Genomic DNA, 24,657 nt, shown 5'->3' with positions numbered 1-24,657 from the left:
CCCCCCCCCCCACCCCCCCCCCACACACACACACACACACCCCCCCCACTAACAAGGGAGATAAAACCATAAGTCACGGATAGGCCGTGACACAGTGTCTGCAATGATCAATACAACCATTAAACGGAAAGCTACTTCAGTATGAACTCACTGTAGATATTGTCAGATTTTACAACCCTACTAGCATTGATCTAAGGTTGCATCATAATCAGAGTGGGTCATGTTGGGGTGAGAGATATTCTACAGTTACTAAATTAGCATTACTTCAGCACATGTCAGGCATACAGGGAAACATTTGAAATCACAGTGAAATCATCACAATCGTTTCCAAAGATTGGACTCAATTTGATCCCCAGAAATCAGTCTTTAAAGATACTATGCTGCTGTTTATCCAGCAGTAGTGTTACAGCTAAACAACTTCCACAATACAAACAACGCACAATGATACCTGTGTTTCATAATACTTTGTTTTTCAAAAATATCCTCTACAGATATCAGTGTCAGGAATAAACAGCTAAGGGAAACCAAGAAGTAAACAGAATAGATTTCACAAGAGAAATTCAGAGTGGTCCAGAAAGGATTTGGTGCTGTGGTTTGAAGGATTATAGGAATTGGTCGGTTTGACGAGATGGCCTTTTAAGTTTAAATGACAACTCACGTGTCCCTCCATCATTCAGTGACCATTCTTCACACTCAACAACTGCCACGGCTCCATATTACGGCACAAATGGGATTTACGGGGGCTTCTTAACTCCTCTCCTTTTTTCGAGATATATTTTCAAGGTATTTCAGTAGGAATAAAACAGAAAAGAAAAGAAAGAGCTGCTGGTCCCTCATAGTAAACACATGCACTGATAATTTCAGTGCATGGTATTTGAATACAACATTTTTAGAATAAATCTCTGATTTCACGGTTGGTGCAAACACTAAAGAGCTGGCTCAATTTCTGATATTTTCTTGTTGTCGTTCCTCCTCTTCTCCTCTTTCATTACTTCCTTTCTCTTTCTCTCCCTTCTTCTCTCCAGAAAATGAGTCAAGAGTTTGAGATTAAGCGCCTGTCATTGGAGGAGCAGCGAGATCGCCTTCAGCAGCAACTTGACAACTTGAAAGAGGAGCTTTCAGCCAAGCTCAATATGGCCAATCAGGAAGTACGAAACGTTTAGTCAACTCTACCTAGAGTCCTAAAATGTAACCAATCTTCTGAAGATCTTGTGATGACCCTCTGTTGATCTCCCTCAGGTGTCCCACCTCCAGGAGCTGGTGAGGGAGGGGGAGCAGAACCTGGGTTCAGCTCAGACACAGATCAACTGTCTGAAGGAAACTCAGGAGAAACTCAAAATAGAACTGGACGCAACTAGATCCCGCGTTCGAGAGACCAGCAACCTGCTGACTGACCTACAGGTGAGGAAAATACTGGTGATTTAGAGTTTGGGTAAGCTTTATTTTACATCATATTAAATATATAAAAACATTTGCTGGTTTGTTTTCTGGAAGTAACTACGTAATTTGTGGCTAATTATCAGGGAAACAGGAAAGTCCTTTTAACCCAAGAAAATGTTCATCCATTATTTATTTATTGTTGGATAGTTTATTCACCATATAGGCTGAACCGTATACATTTATGCATATTCAGTAAAACCATTGAGGTTAGTGCTAACAATTGTTAAAAAAACTTCATAATTGGAAGCGTACCAATTGAACGCTGTCTATACTTTTACTCCAGCTTGACCTCCTTGTTTACCTCCATTTTATAGAAGAAAGGGTCAGGGTCTATCCATAAATGTAAGAAGAGTCTGAGAAACTAGTAACCTGCTGAGTTACTTGCATGCAAGGACACTAAGAACTGTGCATCATAAAAGTGGATTTTAACTGTGATTCAAGAAGCAAAGTGGAGTAAAACTTAAGTACGTCAGCTGGGCTCTGAAAGCTATTTACAGTAAGACTTTTCTGTTGACTCACAGCTGCTGCGTCTTTTTACTTGATTCTGCACACTGTCAGCTATTCTCACTTTATTTAATTTGTCAGTAGACCTTCATCGGGTAAGATTCAATTGACTCAAACTAAGTGAATCAGAGCATTTCAACAGAGGACAAGTGGCTGACCGAGTGTGTGGTTCTTTACAGTGTGTAAGATGTTTTTACCTGATGTGCCTGATTGTGTGTTTTGGGGTGAAAACTACTACTAATGGCATGAAAACCAGATGTCACGGTTTTGGGTTCTGTTAATTCCTCTTTTATTTTGAAAGAATCCCTACTCATGTTACTTGACTTCCTTCCTTTGTGTGTTTTTCCGCCTGTTTGATTGTATGCCCTGCCCTAATTTCGTTTCACATTTGTCTGTTTTCCTCCCCTCACTTGTGTATTTAAGTGGGTATACTCCACTTGTTTCTTGCCAGGTCTTCTTTGTCTTATGTCAAGCTTTACAGCCCGTTTCTCGTGTTTCTCTATGTTCTTTATATATTCCGTCTGTATTATTGTCGTAAACCTGTTCACTACTTGTTTTATTATTATTAAAACTTTAAAACTGTACTTGTTCCATCTCGGTGTCCCAGAATACTTGCATTCCTGTGTCCATGCTTGAACTGAATGTGACACTAGAGTTCAGTGCATTATAGATGTAGTATACTGCAGAGTATTTTAATTAGAAAGTAGAGTTCTTTCCAGGGTTTAGAGTGCAATCCAAAGCCGAACTATCTGCTACCTGATTTACAGGTGATCGGTCAAGTCACTTGATTGGGCAGTGCAACCGATTAACTGTTTTGTCTTCAGTCAACCTGTCAGTCAGAATGGCAGTCAGTGATTTGCATCATGTAACTGTAAGACAGTAAGTCTATCAGCTAGTCAGTCTGATGAGTCTGTCAACTGGTCAGCCAATCAAGCAAATCTCAATAAATGGAGTTTGCTGATTCATTTTTGTGAAACAGAGGAGATGAGAAAAGGAGGGAAAAGGTGAAGGATGGGGAGAGGGGGAAACAATTTGAAAGCAGGAAAACAGGAAATTATGAGATTTCACTGCAGGACTGAAGGCCAGCTGTGAGATAACGATGATGAGGCGATTATGAGTTGAGTGGTCTGTGTTTGAAAGGAGCCCTGCTGGTATGGGAGAGACGAGGGAGACAGGAAGAGTGAGTGTGTAAGAGAGAAAGTGAAAGAGGCTGGTTGTTTTTTATTAATATTATCAATGCTATTAATAATACGGATAATGTTGAAAATTGAATCATTGTAAAATAAAAGGTTTGAAAACCTAAATCAAATCATGTTAATTCATTGAATTTAAGAGTAAACCACACCAACATGCACAAAGGCGTTAAGTTTAAAATATGAATGAGTGAAAAGATTACAGCTGGTGGAAATCAGTGAATTAAAAAATAGCCAATAAAAGACAGTAAGAGTGGTGATAAAACAGGCAGAGGACAGAGAGACTGAATGAGGAGTGATAATTACATTTAATTGTAGATTGGTGCTTTTTGCTTTCCCACCAGAGCCCGGGATCTATAAAAAGAGAGGATTTGGACTGTTAAAAATGGCAAGCCTTACACAGGATTGTATCTTGTATTGAGCTCATTGTAGGATCGACACAAGCACTGAGCCAGCCGGGCACTGCTGCATACTGAATTTAGACCAGCTATTGTTTAGCAGGGTATCAACCCTTGAGAAGCCTTTTATAAAAGGGCAGTAAAAAGTAAAAAGAATCCAAAAAGTTCAGATAAACTTTAGTTAATTTATAGTATGAAACTGTAAAAATGAACAGGTTATTTTCCACAAAGCAATATTGTAGTGTCTATTTCATGCTAGCTTTGAAATGGGATAATCCAGCACTAATTTTTAGAAAAAATTATATTTGGTTGTTAAAATGAATAAAACACATACAAATAAACATACACAGCATATACACTATATTTTGTGTTGGAATATTAAGCTATACTAATTTCCCATTTATTACTATACTTTTTACTCCACTAAATTTATCTGACAACTGTAGTAGCTACCATAAAACTTCAGTGAATAGCTGAGTCCCAAATTTCCGCCTGCCCCATTTACTGGCCTGATGTGGGAACACATTTCAAAAAATAAACGCAGGTCTCGATTAGACGCCTGGCCTGGTTTTTATAGAAGATCTTTGATGCATAAAACCTCCTAAAGCCCACTGGGTTCCGCTTGAGCTAAGCTACATAGACCACACATACAAATATAAATGTTTAAACTTTTTTCAGTTTGGACACGCTACACGTTGTTAGAATGGTTAGATTTTCTAGTTCATTTTACGTAAACAACGACCCCAGAGTATAATTCACTCAGATTTACCGCCATGGTAAACGAGAGATGAAAAAAAGTGACTACTCCTAACCTTTTGAAGCAGTGGATTTGTAATAGATAGGTTATTTGATATAATAATTCTTATACAAGTATTATTCCTACTGGCCTGTCTCATATGGACGCCTGTCCCAAATATAGGCCGGGTCAATTCAGTGATTTTCGCTAAAATAGATAAAATTGTTATATAAATGTAACATATAAGGTTACAAAATACAAAGCATTACAAGGGGTTTTTGGCTAGTGACAAAAAAGCAATGTCTAGTTGAAGCCTCTCTCAGATGTTAGCCACCAAAGAGTGATTTTCCCTCTAAACTCAAGATGGTTATATTTAAATAACAGTTTGAGAGGTATAACACTCTCAACAAAAAGTCTCAAAGTCCAAAATATGTTTTTTTCTCTCTCTCTCCAAAAGGTCATCTGATTTGTCTTGACAAACGTTGGGGACCACTGGACTAAAAAACATAACTTTAGAAAGTGAAACAGTAAAATGCTACTTATGCGTACTATTAGTAAAGTACTTACAATCTAATAATGTCAATAACATATCAAGTAATCGTTAAAGTGCCATTTTTCAGTGTAGTATTATTTCTGTACCTGTGATACTTTGACAACATTTTGCTGATAAAGTTTGAATGCAGGACTTTGCCTTGGAATACACTCATTTTACTTTCTTTTGTTTGTTTTTTTTACTAAAATGAGGTGTGTGTGTGTGTGTCTGTATGGCAGTAGGCTCTGACATATCATTGGTTGAACATGCCAATTCAAACTGAAGGCTGAAACTACAGCAAATAAAGCTGTTTTATGATATTGTCTGAATGCCATGCAGATTTTCTGTCATGTTTACATGACTCAATCATAATATTATGATGAAATTGCTATGCTCAATCTCTACTAAGGTGGTGATGAGACTGTTAGTCACCTTATGTGAGAAATCCAGAACAGCGTGGGCCATACTTGGCTTACTGAAACATCTCTATGACTATAAATATCCAACCCTCTGATAACCTGAAACAGGGTTTAAATTATGTAAAATGGCCAAAGAGAGTCAGGAACTGTCAAAGGCAGCTGATCAGACCTTTGGTTAAACATATGTTTATAGCAGAAGTTGGCAAAATGGATAAAATTTTATTTTATATCACCATATTAGTATATATTGTGGGAATGGATGAGAGATGGGAATCTCTTCTACATCCCTATCAGAGACCCCTAGTTATGCGAAATGTCATTTTGAACTTTATTTCTCTGATTCCAAACAGTTGAGTCTGGATTTAATCACTCAAGCACTTTCCCTCGAAGCTGAACAGAAGAGCTTTTAGGTCTTTTATTGAGCTCATCAGCAGATAAACCCCGGGGCCTCTTCAGCAGCTGGAAGCGGCTGACCCGGTGATGTTAGCGTCTGCCTTGGAACCAGCACATTATACAGGGCCCTGTAGCTGTGGCATTATAAATAGATGTGGAGGTGGGTGTCATGAGTCACCCAGCGTTCAGCTATTGAAATGCTGCATCTGGTCAGAGATAGCAATTAGAGACGATTTTCTTACTTTTAGTAGCTTTACATTGTTATTGTTAAGGATTCAGCACTCTTTCACCAAAACTAAAGTTTACAGCACATCCACCGCTTTATTTGATGTTTTAACTACATACTTTATCACCTATATTGTCTTTGAGTCCTTTATTCCAATTTCAAGTGTGGCTTGTATTATAAAATCATGTTTGACACTCTTACATACAGATACAGATTAAATGATTTCAAACCATTATATCGTCTGACCACAATTTATCGCTGTATCTTGATAACAAATGGTGATTGTGACTGTAGCGTTATGTGCGGGCTAAGATTTGTGTACCTGTTTGTGTTTGTAGGAGGAGATTGAGACCCAGAGACAGCAGCATGAAGCCAGAGTGATGTCCATCAGAACAGAAGAGAAACAGAAGATGGACAAGATGGCAGATGACTTGGATCAGAAATGGAGAGATGCACTGCGGTAAAAAAAAAAAAAGAACTCTCCCCTCTGTCCTCTTGTGTCTTGTAACACTCTCTGTTAGCCTGTTAGTCTCACTTTCTCTTGCTTTGTTCTTTCCATTTGTTGTCTCATTCATCTTTGCCATCTCTCGCCGCCTCTGCTTCACAATCACACTTGTTATTAGCATAACAAGTAGACGTGTTTTGCCAAAGCACTCATGGATATTAATAAGAAGCAAAAGGAAATTAACACAATCGGATGTTTATAGAGGCATATGATATTTACAGGGTGGGCACACATGGAATAAAATCAAATTTTTCCAAACTCTGCCTGTCTCTCTGCAGGGAAGAAGTGCGTTTGTTGAAGGAGGAGTTGAATGAGGAGTATGAAGCAGACAAACAGGCAACGCTGACTCAGATGTCCCAGCAGAAAGAGCTGGAGATCATGGCGGCAAGAGAGGGCTGGCAGAGGAAGGTGGAAGACCTGCTGGAACAGGTGAAACACATGTACTAGGACAGAGGAGGTATTCAGTTATTAGGATATTGACAGGATATGTAAATATGGAAATGCATTAAGAGTCACCAGGAGACAATGAGGTCAAACATATTAGAGCTTATATTTGCAGGAATGACTAACAGCAGATTTCAAACTGAGTGATGTCTTTTTTTATTTTCAAGTTCAGAATATCATGTAGTTTCAGTGAAAGAAGGTTCAGCAGCAGTATCAACAAACTATTTAGAGCCTTGTGGGCGGGATTAAGAATTAATTCACACCGGTTCTACAACACAAGTTGTTGTACGCGGAGAACTCCAAATATCTAAAATTTATCTGTTTCTTCATTTGACCAACAAAAATGTAACAGTTACCAATTATCCAGTGTCCAGAGTATTGAAAGTAGTAAACTGTGCAGTACAGAGGAAATAGGAGTCTTGGAGGGCTATTGTGACTGGCTAGCGTATTAGCGGTTAGCTTAAAAGCTACAGTAGTTTACCAAATGCCCTGAAGTCACCATGTTTCCAAGCTTTTAGAGCCAAATATTATGCAAAGACATGCAGATGTATTTTTCTGTGCCACTTCCTGTTGTGACCAGACCTTCACAGTCAGAACAGCAGAGGTATTAGCTCAAGGCTAGCACTAAAATCCTGCACAGCTTGCTGTATGTGCTAAATCATTCACATCCCACACCTGGCTCTGGTTTTTGAAGGCGATACAGAAATTCCTATGTTTTACTATTGTAGTGACTGAAGTGGTAATTATTTAGTGTTTACTTCAGAATTTCTAAATTTTATTAAGGTTGAACAACAAAATGTTGCATTTTATGATCAATGTAGTAAAAAGCAATTCCTAGCAAATCTCCTGGCTTTGAAAGAAAAAGGGGAACATCCAACCCTGACCTTTATCCCCTCACACACTTTGGGAATAACTTTGATTGATAGCTGCACTCGATGTTAAGGCCTGGAGACAGCTCGGAGCAGAAAATGGTGTCTGCCCGAGGAGGAATACAGCTCCATCTCACCCAGACTCTCTCAGGTTTTGCTGCCTCTAACTGTGTCTGTGCGCGTGATTAACAGTGATGCCATAAAAAAAACACTTCACCTGCTTTACAGTATACGTAATTCCCACAAAACAATAAATTGGCCCGAAAAGACTAAAGGATTTAACTTCTCTTCCTGTGCTATTTTTGTCCAGTTTCTCTGTTTTCTGCCTAGAGCGATGCAGAATTAAATGAAAAAACAGCTTCTATTTTTTAATTAGGTTTTCCTAAAGCCCATATCTCTCAGCCAAGTGATCCCATACATATATGTATGCTATACATACACATGCATAGACATAGATCTAAAGATTATGTTTGCCTTTGAAATTGATGGTTGATTAGTTTTTCTTCTCCTTTCTAATGGGAGTGAAAGTAGAAATTAGCAGAGCTGCGCAGGTCAGAATTTAAGCTCTGTAGCTACAGAGAGAACCATTTGACATCAGGCTGAAAGCTCAGACGCTTGTCTGCTTATACTCATGTAACCCTCCGTGCTGAACATACTGCCTCTGGGTAATTCAGAGCTCAGCTGAGTCACAACTGAAACCTCAAAGAGGCTCGTCCTGATTTTGCCAAGATGCCGGTGGCCACAGATAAAACTTTTCTGTCAAGCTGGAGCCAGCAACCACCAGTGCCACCTTGACAACTTTTCAGATGCCCCCCCCCCAATTTTGTGACAAGAGCACCTCAAGGCAAAACGTGATGAAGTTAAAGTAACAGTCTAACTTTTTGTTGTCATTTTTTACTCTTTTTATCAAAATATTTAAGTTTGTCACCTTAGTTAGATGTGTAGTAAAGCCCATGTATCTGTGTGTCAGCTCTGTGATAGACCACTGATGGATGCCAGTGTGTTGGATAGTGATAAAGATGCAGATTATTTTCTTGATTAATCAATTTATCATTTGATCTACAACAACTGCAAAATTAGTAAATATGTCCTCTGTAGTTTCCCAATGCTGACACTCCAAAACCCCAAAATCATAGATATCTATCACATAAACGAAAGACACAAATTTAGAAGCTGGAATGAGGGAATGTTTGTTAGTTAGGCTTAAATGATTTACCAATTATCTAATTATCTAATCAATTAACCAACTAATTGTTTCAGCTGTAACTTTGACAATAAAATGTTGATGTGGGCCCTTTAGCCTAATAACTGGATTTTTTTAGTGAGCGTTATCTAGTTTTGGTAAGTGTGTAAATGTGAGTCACACAGTACAAAACGCTGCATTTTAAACTGATCATGCAGAGTGGCTGAAAATAAACATCAAACAATGTCACAGACCAAATACCTAAGGAGCTTAGCCTGCATATGTCTGTGTGTTTGAGTGTGCTTCTGCGATGTCTGTGTGTTTCGTTTCATTAAAGGTCTTTTTATTTCAGCTACATGAAGAAACAGCCTTCTGTATGTTGTGTATATGAGAATGTGTGCTGTAGAGAGCATAAATAAATAAATGATTTTGTGTGTGTATGTGTGGCTTTATACTACTTAATTTTAAGCACGTTATTATGACTGTATTTGTGCATACAAATTGTAAATGTGTCCATGTTCATACCATAGCAGTGTGTTTATATGTTAGAAGCAGTATTGGGAGTAACGCGTTACAAAAGTAACCCCAATACAGTAATGTATTACTTTTTTCTGTAACACAGTAATATAATGCATTACTTTAAAAAAATCTGTAATATTATAGCCGTTACAATCTCAGTAATGCGCATTACAACGCATTTTAACCCGAAATTAAAGAGGTGGTATTATGCTCATTTTCATGTTCAAAATCTTATTTAGGGGTTGTACCAGAACAGGTTTACATTGTTTAATTTTCAAAAAACACCATATTTTCCTCATACTGCACATTGCTGTAGCTCCTCTTTTCACCCTGTGTGTTGTACGCTCCGCTCTTGAGCTACAGAGTGATGCATCTTACTTGTACAAAATCTTTGTTGGGAGTTGCACATGCGCAGTTCCCAGGTAAGGACTATTAGCCAATCAAAAGCAGAGAAGGGCGGGTCATAAGAAACAAGTTAGTGTGATCCAAATCAAAGCCACTTCAGACTGCGACCATAACCTAGCAGATGGTTTAAGTCCAACAAGTCCACAACCACACAACATCATTGTTCCACATCTTACCGTAAACCACTACAAAAATCACCATATTTCAACTAAATTTTACATAAAAATTGGCCAAACAATTTGAATGTTTGCTCAGTAGCTTTCACATCAGGTGTAACATTAGGATTATAGCTATAACTTTAGCTATGTTAGCCAACGTTTACAACAACTCCGCACTTGAACAGTCTGTGAAGTTATTTATTTTAAATATAATTCACAACCAATAAAGCATACTTACAGGTTGTGAATTTCCAGGCCCAAACATAGTCGGAGTTGCATCGTCTTTTAGGGCTAAATGTTGAACTGTTGCCGGTGTTCTGACGATCTATGCTGCCTTGCCGAAAAATGCTACCATAGTGCAAATCGATAGACTCGACTCTACTCAGCCCTGCTCCGTTTTTCATGGCAGATAGTACCCAGAGATAGTACCAGCTGGCAGGCTCCTCCCGTGGGTTGGCACAGGCATCCCCCGCAGCCACTTGCGGAGCGCCTCTGCTCAGACTAGCTTGGTTTGAGGGCGTACCTGACCCCCACTAGCCGCTTGGCAAGCTATATTTATTCGTTGTTACGTCACAAGTAAAGGAAGTGAAGGGCTGGACTACAAACGAGCTGTTTTCAAGGGGTTTAGAGCAGTGCTTTCTGTGGGAGATGGGAACTCCCTTTTTCACTTTGCAAACTTATTACATGCACAAAAAAGTTATATAACTCAATAAAGGAGAGGGGAAAAGCCAAAAAGCATAATACCACCTCTTTAAGTGGTGTTTTGTTTTTTCATTATTCACCAACACAAGAAACATTTTGGTAGCAGAAATACAAATCCATGAGTAAAAGAGTAACGTTATTTCCTTTTGCGGGAATCCAATGGTCGAGACTGTAGGCAGGGTGCAAACTACAGTGGAGCTCCGCTCCTCTTAACACGACGGTAGCTCCCCAGATGGATCATGCGTAAGTGCTATGTGTTTGTGCTTTAATGAATTGCTTTCATGATCAGAGAGCAGCTGTCAGTTCATCCTGACCAATCCTGTCTTGAGTGTCGGGAGATTCAAATAATCAATGACGTTATGCTGCTGTACCTCATGCGTAAATATGCACAGCGTCTTTCTTAATGGGAAGGCAATTTCATGCTATTTCATCATCCCCACGCCCCCACACACACCCCACGCTATTAGTAGGTGTGTTGTGTTACTTTTGGACAGAGCAGGGCTAGCTGTTTCCCCCCGTTTCCAGTCCTTGTGCTAAGCTAAGCTAATTGTAATAGGCTGCTAAAAACTGCAACATTGTTGTAAAATGCAGCATTTGATATAAGGTCCAGATCTGCAATGATTGCTAAGCTAAGCTAACCAGCTGTTGGCTCCAGCTTCACATGTAACTCTTGACCAAAAAAACAAAATGCTAAAAGTTATTCCTTTAAAAGGTAACTTAAACATGAAACATCAGCTGGAAAATGACATTTTTATATAAAACTTTATTCATCTCAAACTTCAAGGACAATAATTCCAAAAGGATACATCAAGCTGCTAAAAGTATTATTGTGTTTACAGTATATAGACTTTTTCTCAAGTTGCCCGATATACAGTATATGATGCATATACATATACACATTTAAGTAAATATGGCAAAAAAATACATAAAATCATAAATTATATATAATAGACCACAGAGGCTAGAGCATAGAGGGACATTACAGCTGAAAACAATTAGACAATGAATCGATTGGTTGAATAACAGACTGTGCAATGTGCAACAGTTCTGAATCAAGTAATCATTTACCATTCTTCATGCAAAATGCCACTGTGGATTTAGCTTCTCAAATGTGAGGCTTTATTTTGTAAATTGAAAGTCTTTGCCATATCTATGCAGATTGGGCAATACAAGCAAGGCATTTAATGGATCAAACGATAATTGATTAATCAAGAAAATAATCAATAATGAAAATAATCATGTGTCAAATGAACACAACAACAATGAATGAATATTTATTAATACCAGAACCAACTCTTGAATTTACTCTACAGTATGCATGTATCCCTAATGACGAGACGTTCTTGATCAGTTTCCTTCTGCTAAATCTTTAAATTAGAATTCATTGCACAGTTATTTACCACTGGCATTGTGACATTGTTCTGTATTATTAGAGCAAGCAATAATGGGCCAGCAATAATCTTTTCCTCCCATAAAGGAAATTCCCTCCATCGAAGTTCTTTTCATTTGCATTTGATGAATTCCAGCAGCTCTTATTATACCATGTGCATAAACACCTCCATGTTCACTATATAAATATTCATGATGAGACTTTCAAGGAAAAGACAGCAGCCATTCTGCAAGTTTAGGCTTGTGTGAAGACAAATGGACACAGGTATAACTATAGTGATCAGCACTGTATTGGCCTACTTACAGCTCTACTGAAACACCAGCTCTACTGGAGGCTCAGCAATGGGACTCCTCGAATGCACTCCCTTCAGATATAACACGTCGCTTCACATTTTAAGCGTCAAGCAGCTGATGTTGTTAACCCATGAGCCATGATTGAAACTAACTGCTGTCAATGTGACAACAGAGAATCTTCCGTATGATGGATGTGTTATCGAGTATATTAGAATAACTTGTAGAAGCATTATAAAAGCATTCTCAAATAGCCTCAACCGCACAGAGAACCATCCATTTATTCTGAAGCAGGCTTATATTAGAGACACCTAATTAATTGAATTCCCTTGTTTTTTATATTTTTATCACATTACGATGAAACATCTACCTGTTTTTGATTTGTTACAAATTTTTAACATGTCCTCCATGTTTACCTGTTATCTTGACAAATTAAAATATATCTGCATTTCCACAGCACTAATTCCATAGTTAAAACATGTGGTGCTGTTAGTTTCTTCTTTTCTTTCTACTTTTTTCATTCACTACTTTAGTCCATAGGCAGCCACTTTGTCGTTATTTTGTTCAACGTTATGCTACTCTCCTTGAAACCTAACACTTCCTAGATATACCAGTAAACAGCAAAGAAAGCATTTTTTTAGACATTTCTGTTTCATCTCTCCTCTTCTGTGATTTATAGATTCTAAGTGTCAGAAATTCAGGGAGCACATACAAGATGTGTTTGCACACACAAATTGATCCAAATTTTTTTTAAACTTTGAGATAAAGAAGCTCAAAATCAAACATTCCCCATTAAAAATTAGGACTCTCATGTCTGTCAATACCTGGTCAAACCAAGCATCAGCCTCGCACGTTTGATGGACACAGCGTGGCAACTACATATTCTATTTAAGTGGAAGAGGAATTATTCACTGGATGTGGACTGCCCAGACTAAATATGTGTGGGTGGATGTGCCGTCCCTATCTGTAATTACTTCTTTTTCATTAAGATATTTTCATTACTAGGTTCCAGCCCCAGGCTGCTGTTTGTGTGTGTCGGTACGTGCGCATGAGGATGTGCTTAATTAAGACATCAAGGGTTAGACACAAGCACTACAGGTTGTTTAAGATATTTCCACCTGGTTAATCTTGTATGTCCAGTTATTTTTCTGTTAACGCATGGTGACACAAGTAGGGAGGATTTACTGTAAAGGCCAACTGTCTGTCTTTTTACATCCATATCCAATGTGGAACCCCACAAACTTCATCCCAGCCTTGCTCCTCATCCTCTCATTTTAAATCCATCTTACCTTGCAGCCACTAATGTAGCGCTTCTACAGCACTAAATCCTGCCGGGGATTTAACCAGCCAGAGCTTGAGAAAGAGTGGCGTGTGGAGGAGCTGAGCCGTCAGTCTGAGAGAGTTCACTTAGGCCCCTAATAGTTCCAATATCTCCTCAAAACAAAACTGTTTTTGTGAGCTGTGATGTGGCTTACGCCAGTTGGCTTTATGTTATTTGGCTCTGTGAGCTGTCGCTCCATGTCTGACAAGCTGTCGGCTCCTTGAGATTCAAGTAGCGAAATCTCCCAACTACAGCGCTCAGTGTTTGGCTTGTATCCATGTGTTCGATATCACCACCACCACCAGTGAGTAACCTAGCTGTCAAAAAAATCGAGGCTTGAGTCAAAACAATCTGTAGAAAACCAATTTTCATATGAGGATTAAAGAAGGAAAGACAGACGCAGGAGGACTCACAAAGACAGAGCAATGATGTTTTTTAATGCTGACCTAATTAGGTGTGTGCAGGAAGTCAACCGAGTTGTTCATTTCCTGGAGATACTTACTTTGTAACCAACCAGTGGCGATTTGCTCTAAACAAAATATTGAATGGGATGTTGCTGTGCAAAGCCAGTCAGGTTGTCACTGCAGCTCAGGATGTAATAATTTTTTTTTATGTTCACACTGACCTGTTCACATTTACTTACATCATCGACTGCTTTGCCCTTCAGTATCAACACAAGTAATGATACATCTGCTTTCTTTTTGCATTCTCTCTCTCTCTGTGTCCAGATCTCTCTCTTGAAACAATCCCTGGAGCTGCAGTTGTCTCAGTCCCAGTCAGCTCTCCAGCAGCTGCAGTCTCAGTTCAACCAGGAGAGGGAGCTGCTGAGCCAACAGCTGAAAGGTAAGTTGTTGGCCCAGGGTGCTTTCCTCCGAGGGGGGGTCGGCAGGTCATTATTTTTCATTCATTCATTATTTCACACCCCACTTTTGATGTACCACTGTTTGTAAGTGTATCAGATTGTTAAAAGTCAGAAACCAACTCCTGTCACAGCGCTGTTGTTGTTTGGAAAACTACTAGCATGATGGAAACGGCCACTCTTGTGATGCGATGAATCGTGATGTATCGCACTGAAACAGAAAGACAGGATGGGTTGAAATAAAAATGCTCCACTTGTTTTTTTGGTATTTTTGTGTTTTTTACAAGACAGGGGATATTGAATGGTTTTCTGCTCTGCAAAACAAAAGTAAAAAACAAAACAAAATCCATTCGTCAAGTGCAAGCTACCTCGCCTCACGCCAATGTGTGACTGGAACAAATTGCCACAGCCTTGTTAAACAGAATGGAAACACATCTTCTTTTGAATATGCTGTGTGTGTGTGTGTGTGTGTGTGTGTGTGTGATGTTTATATCCCTGTGTGCATGTGTGTTTTGCAGAGATGCAGAGGGAACATCAGAGGAGAGAGCATCGATTACAGGAGGCCCACTGCTGTGCTCTGGGCACCATGGAGGAGGCCAGACAGCACCAGATAAGGGTAGGATACACACACACACATACATCAAGCATGTAGGCATGTAGCTGTGCATTCTTTGGCTTGGGATTTGTTGTGTTTACTGCAGTCCTAGTTTGTGTTTTGGCTTTAGAAATTTGAAAATAGTTTATGTTTTTTTCTGCTGAATATTGTATGTATTCCTCCACTCTTAGAAAGTAAAAGTAGAGCAGTGCAACTTTTGTAGTGTCACTGGAGCATTACTCCATAGCAGTACATTACAGAACTCTTTCTTGTACTCTTTCAATTCATAACTTCACAAATATCCCTATATGTACTGTTGAAATCACAAAAATGTGCTGCTGTAGCTATTTTTTTTAACTGTGTTCTCATCTGCTTGCTTTTTCTTTACATCAGTCTGTGATCAGCAAAAGTCCTTAAAATAGTGTTTCTGGTGCGAGATGAGATCCTCAGTATGAGACGTAAAATGGAAGATTTTCTTTGACATATAACTTGATTTGTTTTGATTCTCTACTGCACAACATTATCCTGAAGCCATTTATAGACTCATACAGTTTGTGCCAATTTTATTCTTTACCACACTAATTATTTCTTTGTGCGTATGCGTAGAAGAAAAGTGAGCCGCAGTATAAGTTATGAGCCTCTGTGAGGGATGGTCTACAAAACTACCAACACAAACAGAACAAACAGTCTAAGTATAGGAAAAAGGGTCTTAGTTGTTTTAAAATTGTTAGTTTGAATTTAATGAGCCTTCTGTTCATGCTGCAGAGTAAATCGGAGGTAAAAGATTCATAAAGCAATCAAATCAGCGGAGGAAGATCTAGCTTTGTGAAACAATTCATTCCGTTCATCTACTTTAATTTCACCCACTTCCTTGTTAAATGATATTGAAAATGAGCCAGGGTGGCAATAGCTTATTGTGAGGTTTCTGGTTGACGCTTTCCTATAATTACACTGCAGGCAGGAAAATCTTTTTACTGCACCATCAAACAAAACGATTGCAGCAGTAGATTGTAATGATGTACCTTATTAATGTTGTTTTAGTTCCTCCTGGTTAAAGACATAAATGACATAATGCACCTGGATGCAAATTACACTATTCAATAGGTAATATCACGTCCCGCTAAACAAAGCAAGTGAGGTTTAACCTAGGATTTTGCTAAATTGGCATCCAGGCAAGTCTCCCCCCCAAAAAATTGGATCTTTTTTGAGTAATGCGTCTCTGAAAAATACCTTTGTTTCAGTTGGCGGTTGCTTGTTGATCGCCATAGTGATTATATGGTATAATGAGACACCAGAGATTTTCTTGGCTGTTTTAAGAAAGAAATGACCAAATTCACATGATATTTTTCATAATTCAAATTCCGTTCTACATACTTATTTTCATATTTCATATTGTGATTTTTCATGCAAGAACTCATCAGAAACATAATGTCGTTGCAAGTTAAATTTCACAACGATTGGACACTTGTTTTCCATGCTTTTGGTAGAGCTGGACAAATAGTGTCCATCAACAGCACGCTCAGTAAACAAGCGGATTAACTCTACATACTGAGTGTTTTGAGTATAATTACTTTTGTCACTTCTCCTGTCTGAGCACTCTGCACACTCAAACCCTGATTAGAATTAGTGTAGAAATGGGACTCAGCTACAGTGTTCATTATTTATTGCATATTATTTGTCATCTGGGATTAATTTTCCAACAAATGTCTTCATAAATGCTGTTCTTTCTTTCAGCCAACTTTCACACAATATTATATGTCAAATCATCCTTGGAGCTCTCAAACTTAATTCTTCTCACAACTGTGTCAGCAGATGGAAAAATGTGATTTTGATGTGATGTCTTATATCATCTCGATCCTGTCCTCCCTCTTCCTCCTCCTTCTCTTTCCTACCCTCTGGCAGGCCCTGGAGGAGCGTCTGAAGCAGGAGCAGAGGGAGGAGGTTCATGCTCTGAAGGAGGCCCACAGGAGGACCTTAGACATCCTGAGACAGCAGTCAGACCAGGAGCTGCAGACGCTGCGATTTGAGCTGGAGGACGAGGGGAAAGCAAAGCTGGGTAACTACACATAAAATCTTGCTTTTGATGCCATTTGTAGTTTTTTATTAGGTTTCCATCCGCATCCTCTCTCCCTGTGGTATGGTTTTTAAAATACAGCGATGACTTTTTTCCCCTCAGCGAAGATGTTTCTACCCATGGTGATATGTTTCTACCTGCTGTGCGTTGATGCTTATGCCCTCAGTGCTGACAAAACATCTCACCCTCATTCTCCATCTGTATTAAAAGAATGGAAGGAAAGACAACCACCCATAAACAAAAAGGCGATGCTCACGGGTTTAATTGTAAAAGAGCATTTGAGAAAAGTGAAAATCGGACTAAATCAGCAGATTATATTCAAGAAGAATAAAAGTCTTTCAAAATGAAGACATTTAAAAGGAAGTCAGATAATAAAAAGCTTGACTTCTGGTGATTTTTGACTCACTTTAACTCTGGTGGTTTTTGTCCGGTAGCGTCTCTTCGTGCAGAACTGAACCACCTCCATGCAACAGCAATAGAGCATCTGAAGCAGATCCACCTTAAAGACAACACTGCCATCAAACGAGAGCTAGAGAAGGCCATGGAGCACAGCCACCAGCAGGTAAAAAAAGTCTATTTCTGTTTGTATTCTTCTTTGTTATTTTCTTGTCATTGTGTGTGACCTAGTTAACATCTTCTAACAAACTCTTTGTTTCCTCTGTTCATGTATTTCGTCTAGGAACAAGAGCTCCTGGTTCGTATCTCAGACCTGCAAGCAGAGCTGTGTTCCCGGAGCAACCGCATCACCGATCTGGACCACGAGATCCACTCTCTGAACGAGACCATCGACACTCTGACCAGAGAGCTGGAGCTGAAGGGCAAGGAAGTGCTGCGGGTCCGCAGCGAAGCTAACCATCAGATAAGGTACATAACACCCAAAATAAAAAAATGTCATATGTATTTCTTTCTTTCCAGCAATGTGTACAACTGATTAGCAATTTTGAATATACAGTCCTCAGTGTAGCCTTATTAAAATTAACCATAAATGACAATTAAACAAACTGTATATATTACATGTGAAACATTTCCCATTAGAGGATGTTATTATCGTCAAAAGGTGCAGGACTAAACTGCGACTCAACAGTAACTGACCCAGTTTACAAACAACTAAGCCTGCACTCATGTCATATGGGACTATCCATCTGAACAGCTTATGATTAGATCCAACATCTCTGAAAGTCATCCATGCCATGACGTGTTCCTGATGTCATGATGAGTCTTCTCTCAGTTTCCGATAAACTTTGTGACTTTAACACACATTTTACAGCAAATCACCACAAAGTCAACAGCATTTGTAAAATATACTAGGTACCTGTCATTTTGAGAGGTGTGTAGAATAGGTGGGTTAAAGGTGGGGGAAGCGATTCTAATCCAGTACATGTGTTTTTGTCAAATTCAGTGAATATCTCCTCACGGCACGCTAGCTGTCTGTTCTATGAAAAAAATATCCCTACAGCCCTGACTCTGTAAATAGGAAACATACACAGCGGCTCAGACACGGAGAGAGAATCAGAAAGAGGTGGGGCAAGAGACTAAAGGTGTAGGTGTGTGTGTGAGTGTGTGTGGGGAAAAGAGAACTGAAGGGGAAAGCAAGGTGAGCAGATTCAAGCAAAAAAACCCAAAATACTCAAATAAAGCGCAGAATAAAGTAGAACTGGTGAAATAAGACAGTTACGCTGTCATTCTGTGTGAAAGGGGCTAAAACTTACATTTTTATGTGCATTCCTGTATTGTAGAATGACAAATAAATGTACCTTTAACCTTGACATTTAATTCAACTTAGATTGCAGACAGATAATTGAAGAATCTGGCATTAACACAGTAACTATGGATACCATTTCTTTTTAGCACTACCCCTGCTCGAGCTCTGCACTTTGGAACCCAGCTGAGTTTAGTTTGCAGCTGCACATCATGTCGTCCTCCTCTATAATTTAGTAAAAAAGGGTTATCAGTCTCATGGTTCCCTACCAGGAAATGAAGTGTATCTGTGAGCAATATCCATGATGATGTACAAGTGCAGTTTAAGCCCCTGATGGCACATAAGTGATTACTATTAATGCATAAAGGACAAATTCATCCAGCACACATTGCATGTTAGGTTGTGTTATCTCGACATGTGACCCACTGTAATGTTGTTTTATCAGGTCTGTCTGTCTGTGCTGCAGGGCCCATGAACAAGACCTTTCAAAGAGACATGAAAGGGACCTGGGGGAGCTAAGTGTAGTCCATCACAGAGAAACACAAATCATGCTGGCTGACTTCAACAAGGCCCAGGAGGTCCTCAAAGACAAGATCTCTGCTCTACAAATACTGTAAGTCACAGAAATGTGTAATTAAGTCTTAGCATTTTTAACACAGTGTTGCCTCTTTTTCTGTCTCTGCTGGCAAAAATAATTGCTTTAATAATGTTATCTATCTACCTACCTTCTTTGCTTATATATTTCATGTCGTTGTGTCCAGGCTGGAGGGGACGGAGGAGAAGTTAAGAAACAGAGAAAGCCGACCAGAAGACCTGCATGTAATAGCAGAGCTCAGAGAAATGGTCACGGAAAGAGAAGCTCTGGTCAAAAAGCTGGTGGTGAGTAGGCTGGGTGATATATCTGGGGGGGGGGGGGGGATTGTAAAGAAAACTTTTACAGTGAGCAAAAAAGTCACACCCAAAGAAACCCAACTCCTTCTTGCATCATAATCCTTTTCTCAGATGGCCATGTGTACGTGCAGTATTTTAATCAGGTTTTTTTATTTTTAAACTGCAGTCACAGATATGGCTGGCTGATGTCACAACTACTGTTGGCAGACTTAGTCTTCTGGGGTCGACAAAGTAATTTCGGAAAAAGTGCACTGCAGTATCGGTGTCATCAAAGATGGTTTCCCAGAGATAGGCTCACTCAAAAAGATAGAAATAAACTCCACTGTGTATATAATGAATACTGTTTCCTATTCACTAATTTAAAAATGAGAAACGCATTTTCACCAACATATGGCTAAATCTTAGGGTCTTCATCAGTCTTCTGATAAATGATGAAGACAATGAGATGCAGTTAAAAGCCCTACAGATTTTCCATTATATGGCAGTGAAGTTGCCATTAAATTTCATCCTAGGTGGTATTAAAAAAGTCTTAAAAAGTCTTAAATTTAACTTGGAGAACCCTGGGAGTACCCTAAAAAAGCTAGTAAGCAAGACCTAGGGTTGAGATGATTTTGTGAAACTATGGCTAAATTCACTGCTTCACTCTCAGTCTTCACGCACAACACTGACAAGCTTGTGGGGCAGCAGTGCGTTTTAGTTGTGCTAAAAGCCCTGTTCTGTACACTTTGCACACTTTCTGCTATTCTGCCACTCTGCAGACTTTGCTTAAGGGAGTAATCAACAATGCATTGTCTTGTGATGGTAAAACAGTGACGACAGTGAAGAGAAAACATTTAATTCTAAATACACATGTCGCTAGCCAGCGCTATATATAACAAGTTGTCTTTTTTTATAAGGACGACAAGAAGTTCTACCAGTTGGAGTTGGTCAACAGAGAGACAGGGTTCAACAAGGTCTTCAATTCCAGTGCCAATGTTGGTGTAATCAACCCTCTTATCAAGGTGAGTGGTCTCAAACCCAAAAGCCCTTGTCAGTGTGAGTGGCAGGAATGTCGAGGATCATGTTGTGGTCCCCTTTGAGCTAAGTAGCCTCCAAACAACAAGCTGACAGGACAGCTAAACTCACAAAATGCCCACTCAACCAGGAATGTGTGAGGACTGTGTTCTCATATAAAATACTGCTGTGTATGACCAGTGGTTTGTTGTGTTTTATGCTGAATGCTCTCCATTGTTCTGCTCTTTTGGTTCACAATGTATACAGAGGATGTTTGCATCACACTCTTCAGTTGGATTTAGCAAACATACACTATATACAAGAGAATGAAAACCGTCATACACACAGCCAAAACAGACTTTTGTACACTTTTACTTCACCGAAGACTAAAGCTTCAAGTTCATATTTTCACCCTAAAGATCAGTGCCTCCAATTCACAAACGTATTCAATCACAATTTGTCATCAATGAAAAAAAGTGAGTGCAATCTCATTAGCAATCTGTGAGCATGCACACGCACACACACACAGGATCTTCTAATAGTACCACGGCAGCCATTGCATGCAGTATCCACCTTTATATACAGCTGCCAGATAAGGTTATTGATCATTATTGAAGGTAATAAAGGTAGCTGTCACTGTAATGTATCTACATTATATTTTTCTCTGTATTATATTAAAATTGATCTGCAGCAAAGCTCCAACCCTGCAGTGAGGGACACAGACAACAAACACATACTGTACTGCCATTGTGTCTTGTACTTAGCATCCTTCTTCTGTGCACACAGCTGTCAAACCTGCTGTTTGATCGCATGTAAATATGATGAAATTTCAGCATCACAACATCAGTGTTCTCCTTCTTCACTCTCCTCCTCCTCCTCCTCCTCCTCCTCCTCCTCCTCCTCATGAAAGTGTTGCTCAGTGTGGGTTGTCCTCAATTCCCTCACTTACACTTCTAAACTCCCATGAGCAGGCTTAGAAAATTTTTGACTTTGGCACCTCCTAGTGGAAGTATCGAGAAAGTCTCTCCAATACACATTACTTCCCTCCCAACAGATGTTTTGAGGCAAATTTTTTCATATACTGATTTTCTACCATTTTCAAGTTTTGCAAGATACTTTGTATACCTCTGCTCACTACAAAATTAGTTACCAGCAACCTATAAATTGCAGGCTGGATCATGCTGTGCAATTGACAGTCTGATGACCCCAGAACTGCTACTTTTCAATCATAGTTTACAAACTGTAACTAGGCACGTCAGCAGCAAATTGTGGATTTCTCTACAAATTGAAGAGGTGTGCATGGGTCTGTAGTAAGAACTATACTTTATATATGAGACGAGTTTGGATGGTGGTTTCTCTTTTTTAAGCTTTTCCAAAAGCACAAGTAAAAGTTTAAGCACTGGATTAAACAGTGTTTTTATCTGTATCCAAGCTGCAATCGTTTGCACGTCCAGCTAACTACCTTCACAATTGCAGTAGTAGTAACCAAGGGATACTTCAATGCCAAGGAGCACCTCATTAGCTAACTACATTATTTTGTGGGGTTGCAGGGTGCATTCAAAAAAGCCCGGTATAGGAGTGGCACTCCCTCACTGTGTGGAAGCTACAATATCAGACTTTAGGCTAATGTTAGAGACTTTGTCCTGCCCTTTATTGGATTTGGGGCAGATTAGCCTCCAGCAACCTCATCTAAACTAACTGAGATAGCATTACTTACTAAACACATTGGTTAGTCCTCTTCCTCAAATGAACAATAAATCATAAATTAAACTAAAAACTAGAACATAAAACTAGTTGGAGCCAGTGTTTTCAGCCAACTCAGAGTTGTAAATTAGCTTGCTTGCTAGCTTTGCTAGCTATCCCTGACTTGTTGAATCCTCATCCCTATGCAGCTCTACATTGCTGCGGTCCAGTACATGTTTGACTTCAAATACAAACAAGATATCTTGCATTGGAATGAGTGTTTCTATGGAAAGGCAAGAGTGAAGGAAAACTTGCCTTTGTTATATGGTCACGTCTGACTGTCCGTATCTACACAGGCCACAGTTCAAGGTGGTAAGAGCTGTGTATCCTCTCCATACACAGCTGATGTAGATGAGTTGTTACAAACTAAATTCATTCCTCTAACACGTACTCACCTTCCCCAACCCTGCCTTTCTGTGTGTCTATAGTTAAAAACAGGCAGCCAATCAGATCAACGCTTCACCAGCTTTCCTAGCCAGTCAGCTCTCCGATTCGACAGCCCTCCCACCATCAGTCATGAAGAGGAGGGACAGGAGGCGGAGGAGGTAGGACCAGGAGGCCGCTTTGTGCCCCCTCACTCCCCCCTCCAGAGGTCCCTCCCCAGACGTAGGAAAGCCCTGCCACTGTTCAGCCCTCTTCGTCTTTCTCCTCTTCCTCAGCATCCTCCTCCTCCTCCTCCTCCTTCTCCTCATCCTCCACATCATCCCATCATTCCAAGCCTTGCTCTTCCTCATGCTCCTCATCCTCAGGAAGCCCTGGTGCAGCATCAGGGCCAACAAAGCTTTAGGAGGTGAGAACTAATCTGACTTACTGCCACTGCTGCCCTCAGTTCACTTTCACTTCCCCTAATTCAGAGAATGAATTTGTGCCCCCACTGTCTGACTCTCTCACCTCACATCTTACAATCCCCTCCAAAAGTATTGGAACGGTAAGGCAAATTTCTTTGTTTTTGTTGTTCACTGAAGACATTTGGGTTTAAGATCAAAAGATGAGTATGAGACAAGAGTTCAGAATTTCAGCTCTCATGTCGTGGTATTCACATCTAGATGTGTTAAACAACTCAGGACATACCACCCTTTGTTTGAACCCACCCATTTTTCAAGTGAGCAAAACTATTGGAACATGTGGCTGACAGATGTTTCTTGTTGCCCAGGTGTTGCCTTTTAGGTTGATTGTCCAAACATTAAATAGCAAACAGGTCGGCCAAGGAAAAGAAAACAGTAGTTGATGACAGAAATATCGTGAGAGCTGTGAAGAAACCCCCCAAAACATCAGTAAGTGACATCACCAACGACCTCCACAGTGCAGGGGTGAAGGTATCACAATCCACTGTTGGAAGAAGACTGAGAGCAGAAATATAGAGGCCACACCAGAAGATGCAAACCACTCACCAGCAGGAAGAATCAGAAGGCCAGACTGAAATTTGCAAAGAAGTACAGAGATGAGCCACAAGAGTTCAGTAACACAATCTTATGGACTGATGAGACCAAGATTAATCTCTACCAAAGTGATGGAAAGGCCAAAGTGTGGAGAAAGAAAGGAACTGCTTATGATCCGAAGCATACGAGCTCATTTGTGAAGCATGGTGGAGGTAATGTCATGGCTTGGCTGCTTCTGGAACAGGCTCATTAATATTTATTGTTGATGTAACTGATGATGGTAGCAGCAGAATTAATTCAGAAGTGGACAGAAACATTTTGTCTGTCAATTTACGGAATTGAAATGCATTGAAAGTAATCGGGAGGAAGTTTATCATGCAGCAGGACAATGACCCAAAGCACACTGCCAACAAAACAAAGGACTTTATCAGGGGAAAAAAGTGGAAGGTTTTAGACTGGCCAAGTCAATCACCTGACCTTAACCCTGAGCATGCATTTCACCTCCTTAAGAGGAGACTGAAGGGAGAAACACCCCGAAACAAACAAGAACTGAAAGAAGCTGCGGTAAAAGCCTGGAATAGCATCACAAATGAAGAATGCAACAATTTGGTGATGTCGATGGGTCGCAGGCTTGAGGCAGTTATTGCAAGCAAGGGTTATGCCACCAAATATTAAATGTTATTTACTTTAAGATTATTTGTTCCATTACTTTTTCTCACCTAAGAATGCTGTGGTCTAATACAAACGGTGATATGTCCTAAGTTGTTTAACACATCTAGATGTGAATACCAGGAAAT

At 39.7% G+C, this 24,657-nt stretch overlaps 1 protein-coding gene across 7 annotated transcripts in view; it reads left to right on the top strand.

The window, feature by feature from the left end:
- fam184aa (family with sequence similarity 184 member Aa) overlaps nucleotides 1-24,657 on the top strand; it is a 63,560-nt gene that overhangs the window by 27,142 nt on the left and 11,761 nt on the right. For 5 of the 7 annotated variants that reach the window (XM_046057812.1, XM_046057839.1, XM_046057830.1 and 2 more), the window contains 13 exons: nucleotides 1,026-1,148; nucleotides 1,240-1,401; nucleotides 6,180-6,301; nucleotides 6,625-6,775; nucleotides 14,356-14,470; nucleotides 15,005-15,102; nucleotides 16,984-17,137; nucleotides 17,590-17,717; nucleotides 17,835-18,019; nucleotides 19,300-19,467; nucleotides 19,616-19,733; nucleotides 20,642-20,746; nucleotides 22,910-23,271. In XM_046057812.1, coding sequence (XP_045913768.1) covers nucleotides 1,026-1,148; nucleotides 1,240-1,401; nucleotides 6,180-6,301; nucleotides 6,625-6,775; nucleotides 14,356-14,470; nucleotides 15,005-15,102; nucleotides 16,984-17,137; nucleotides 17,590-17,717; nucleotides 17,835-18,019; nucleotides 19,300-19,467; nucleotides 19,616-19,733; nucleotides 20,642-20,746; nucleotides 22,910-23,271 — 1,991 coding nt within the window. The remainder of the gene's footprint in view (nucleotides 1-1,025; nucleotides 1,149-1,239; nucleotides 1,402-6,179; nucleotides 6,302-6,624; nucleotides 6,776-14,355; nucleotides 14,471-15,004; nucleotides 15,103-16,983; nucleotides 17,138-17,589; nucleotides 17,718-17,834; nucleotides 18,020-19,299; nucleotides 19,468-19,615; nucleotides 19,734-20,641; nucleotides 20,747-22,909; nucleotides 23,272-24,657) is intronic. The other 2 variants (XM_046057820.1, XM_046057857.1) reach the window with 2 other exon arrangements.

Source organism: Micropterus dolomieu, linkage group LG01, assembly GCF_021292245.1.
Source record: "Micropterus dolomieu isolate WLL.071019.BEF.003 ecotype Adirondacks linkage group LG01, ASM2129224v1, whole genome shotgun sequence".
NCBI lineage: Eukaryota > Metazoa > Chordata > Actinopteri > Centrarchiformes > Centrarchidae > Micropterus > Micropterus dolomieu.
Note: the sequence above shows the minus strand (reverse complement) of the source record. Positions and strands in the feature narration are given on the sequence as shown.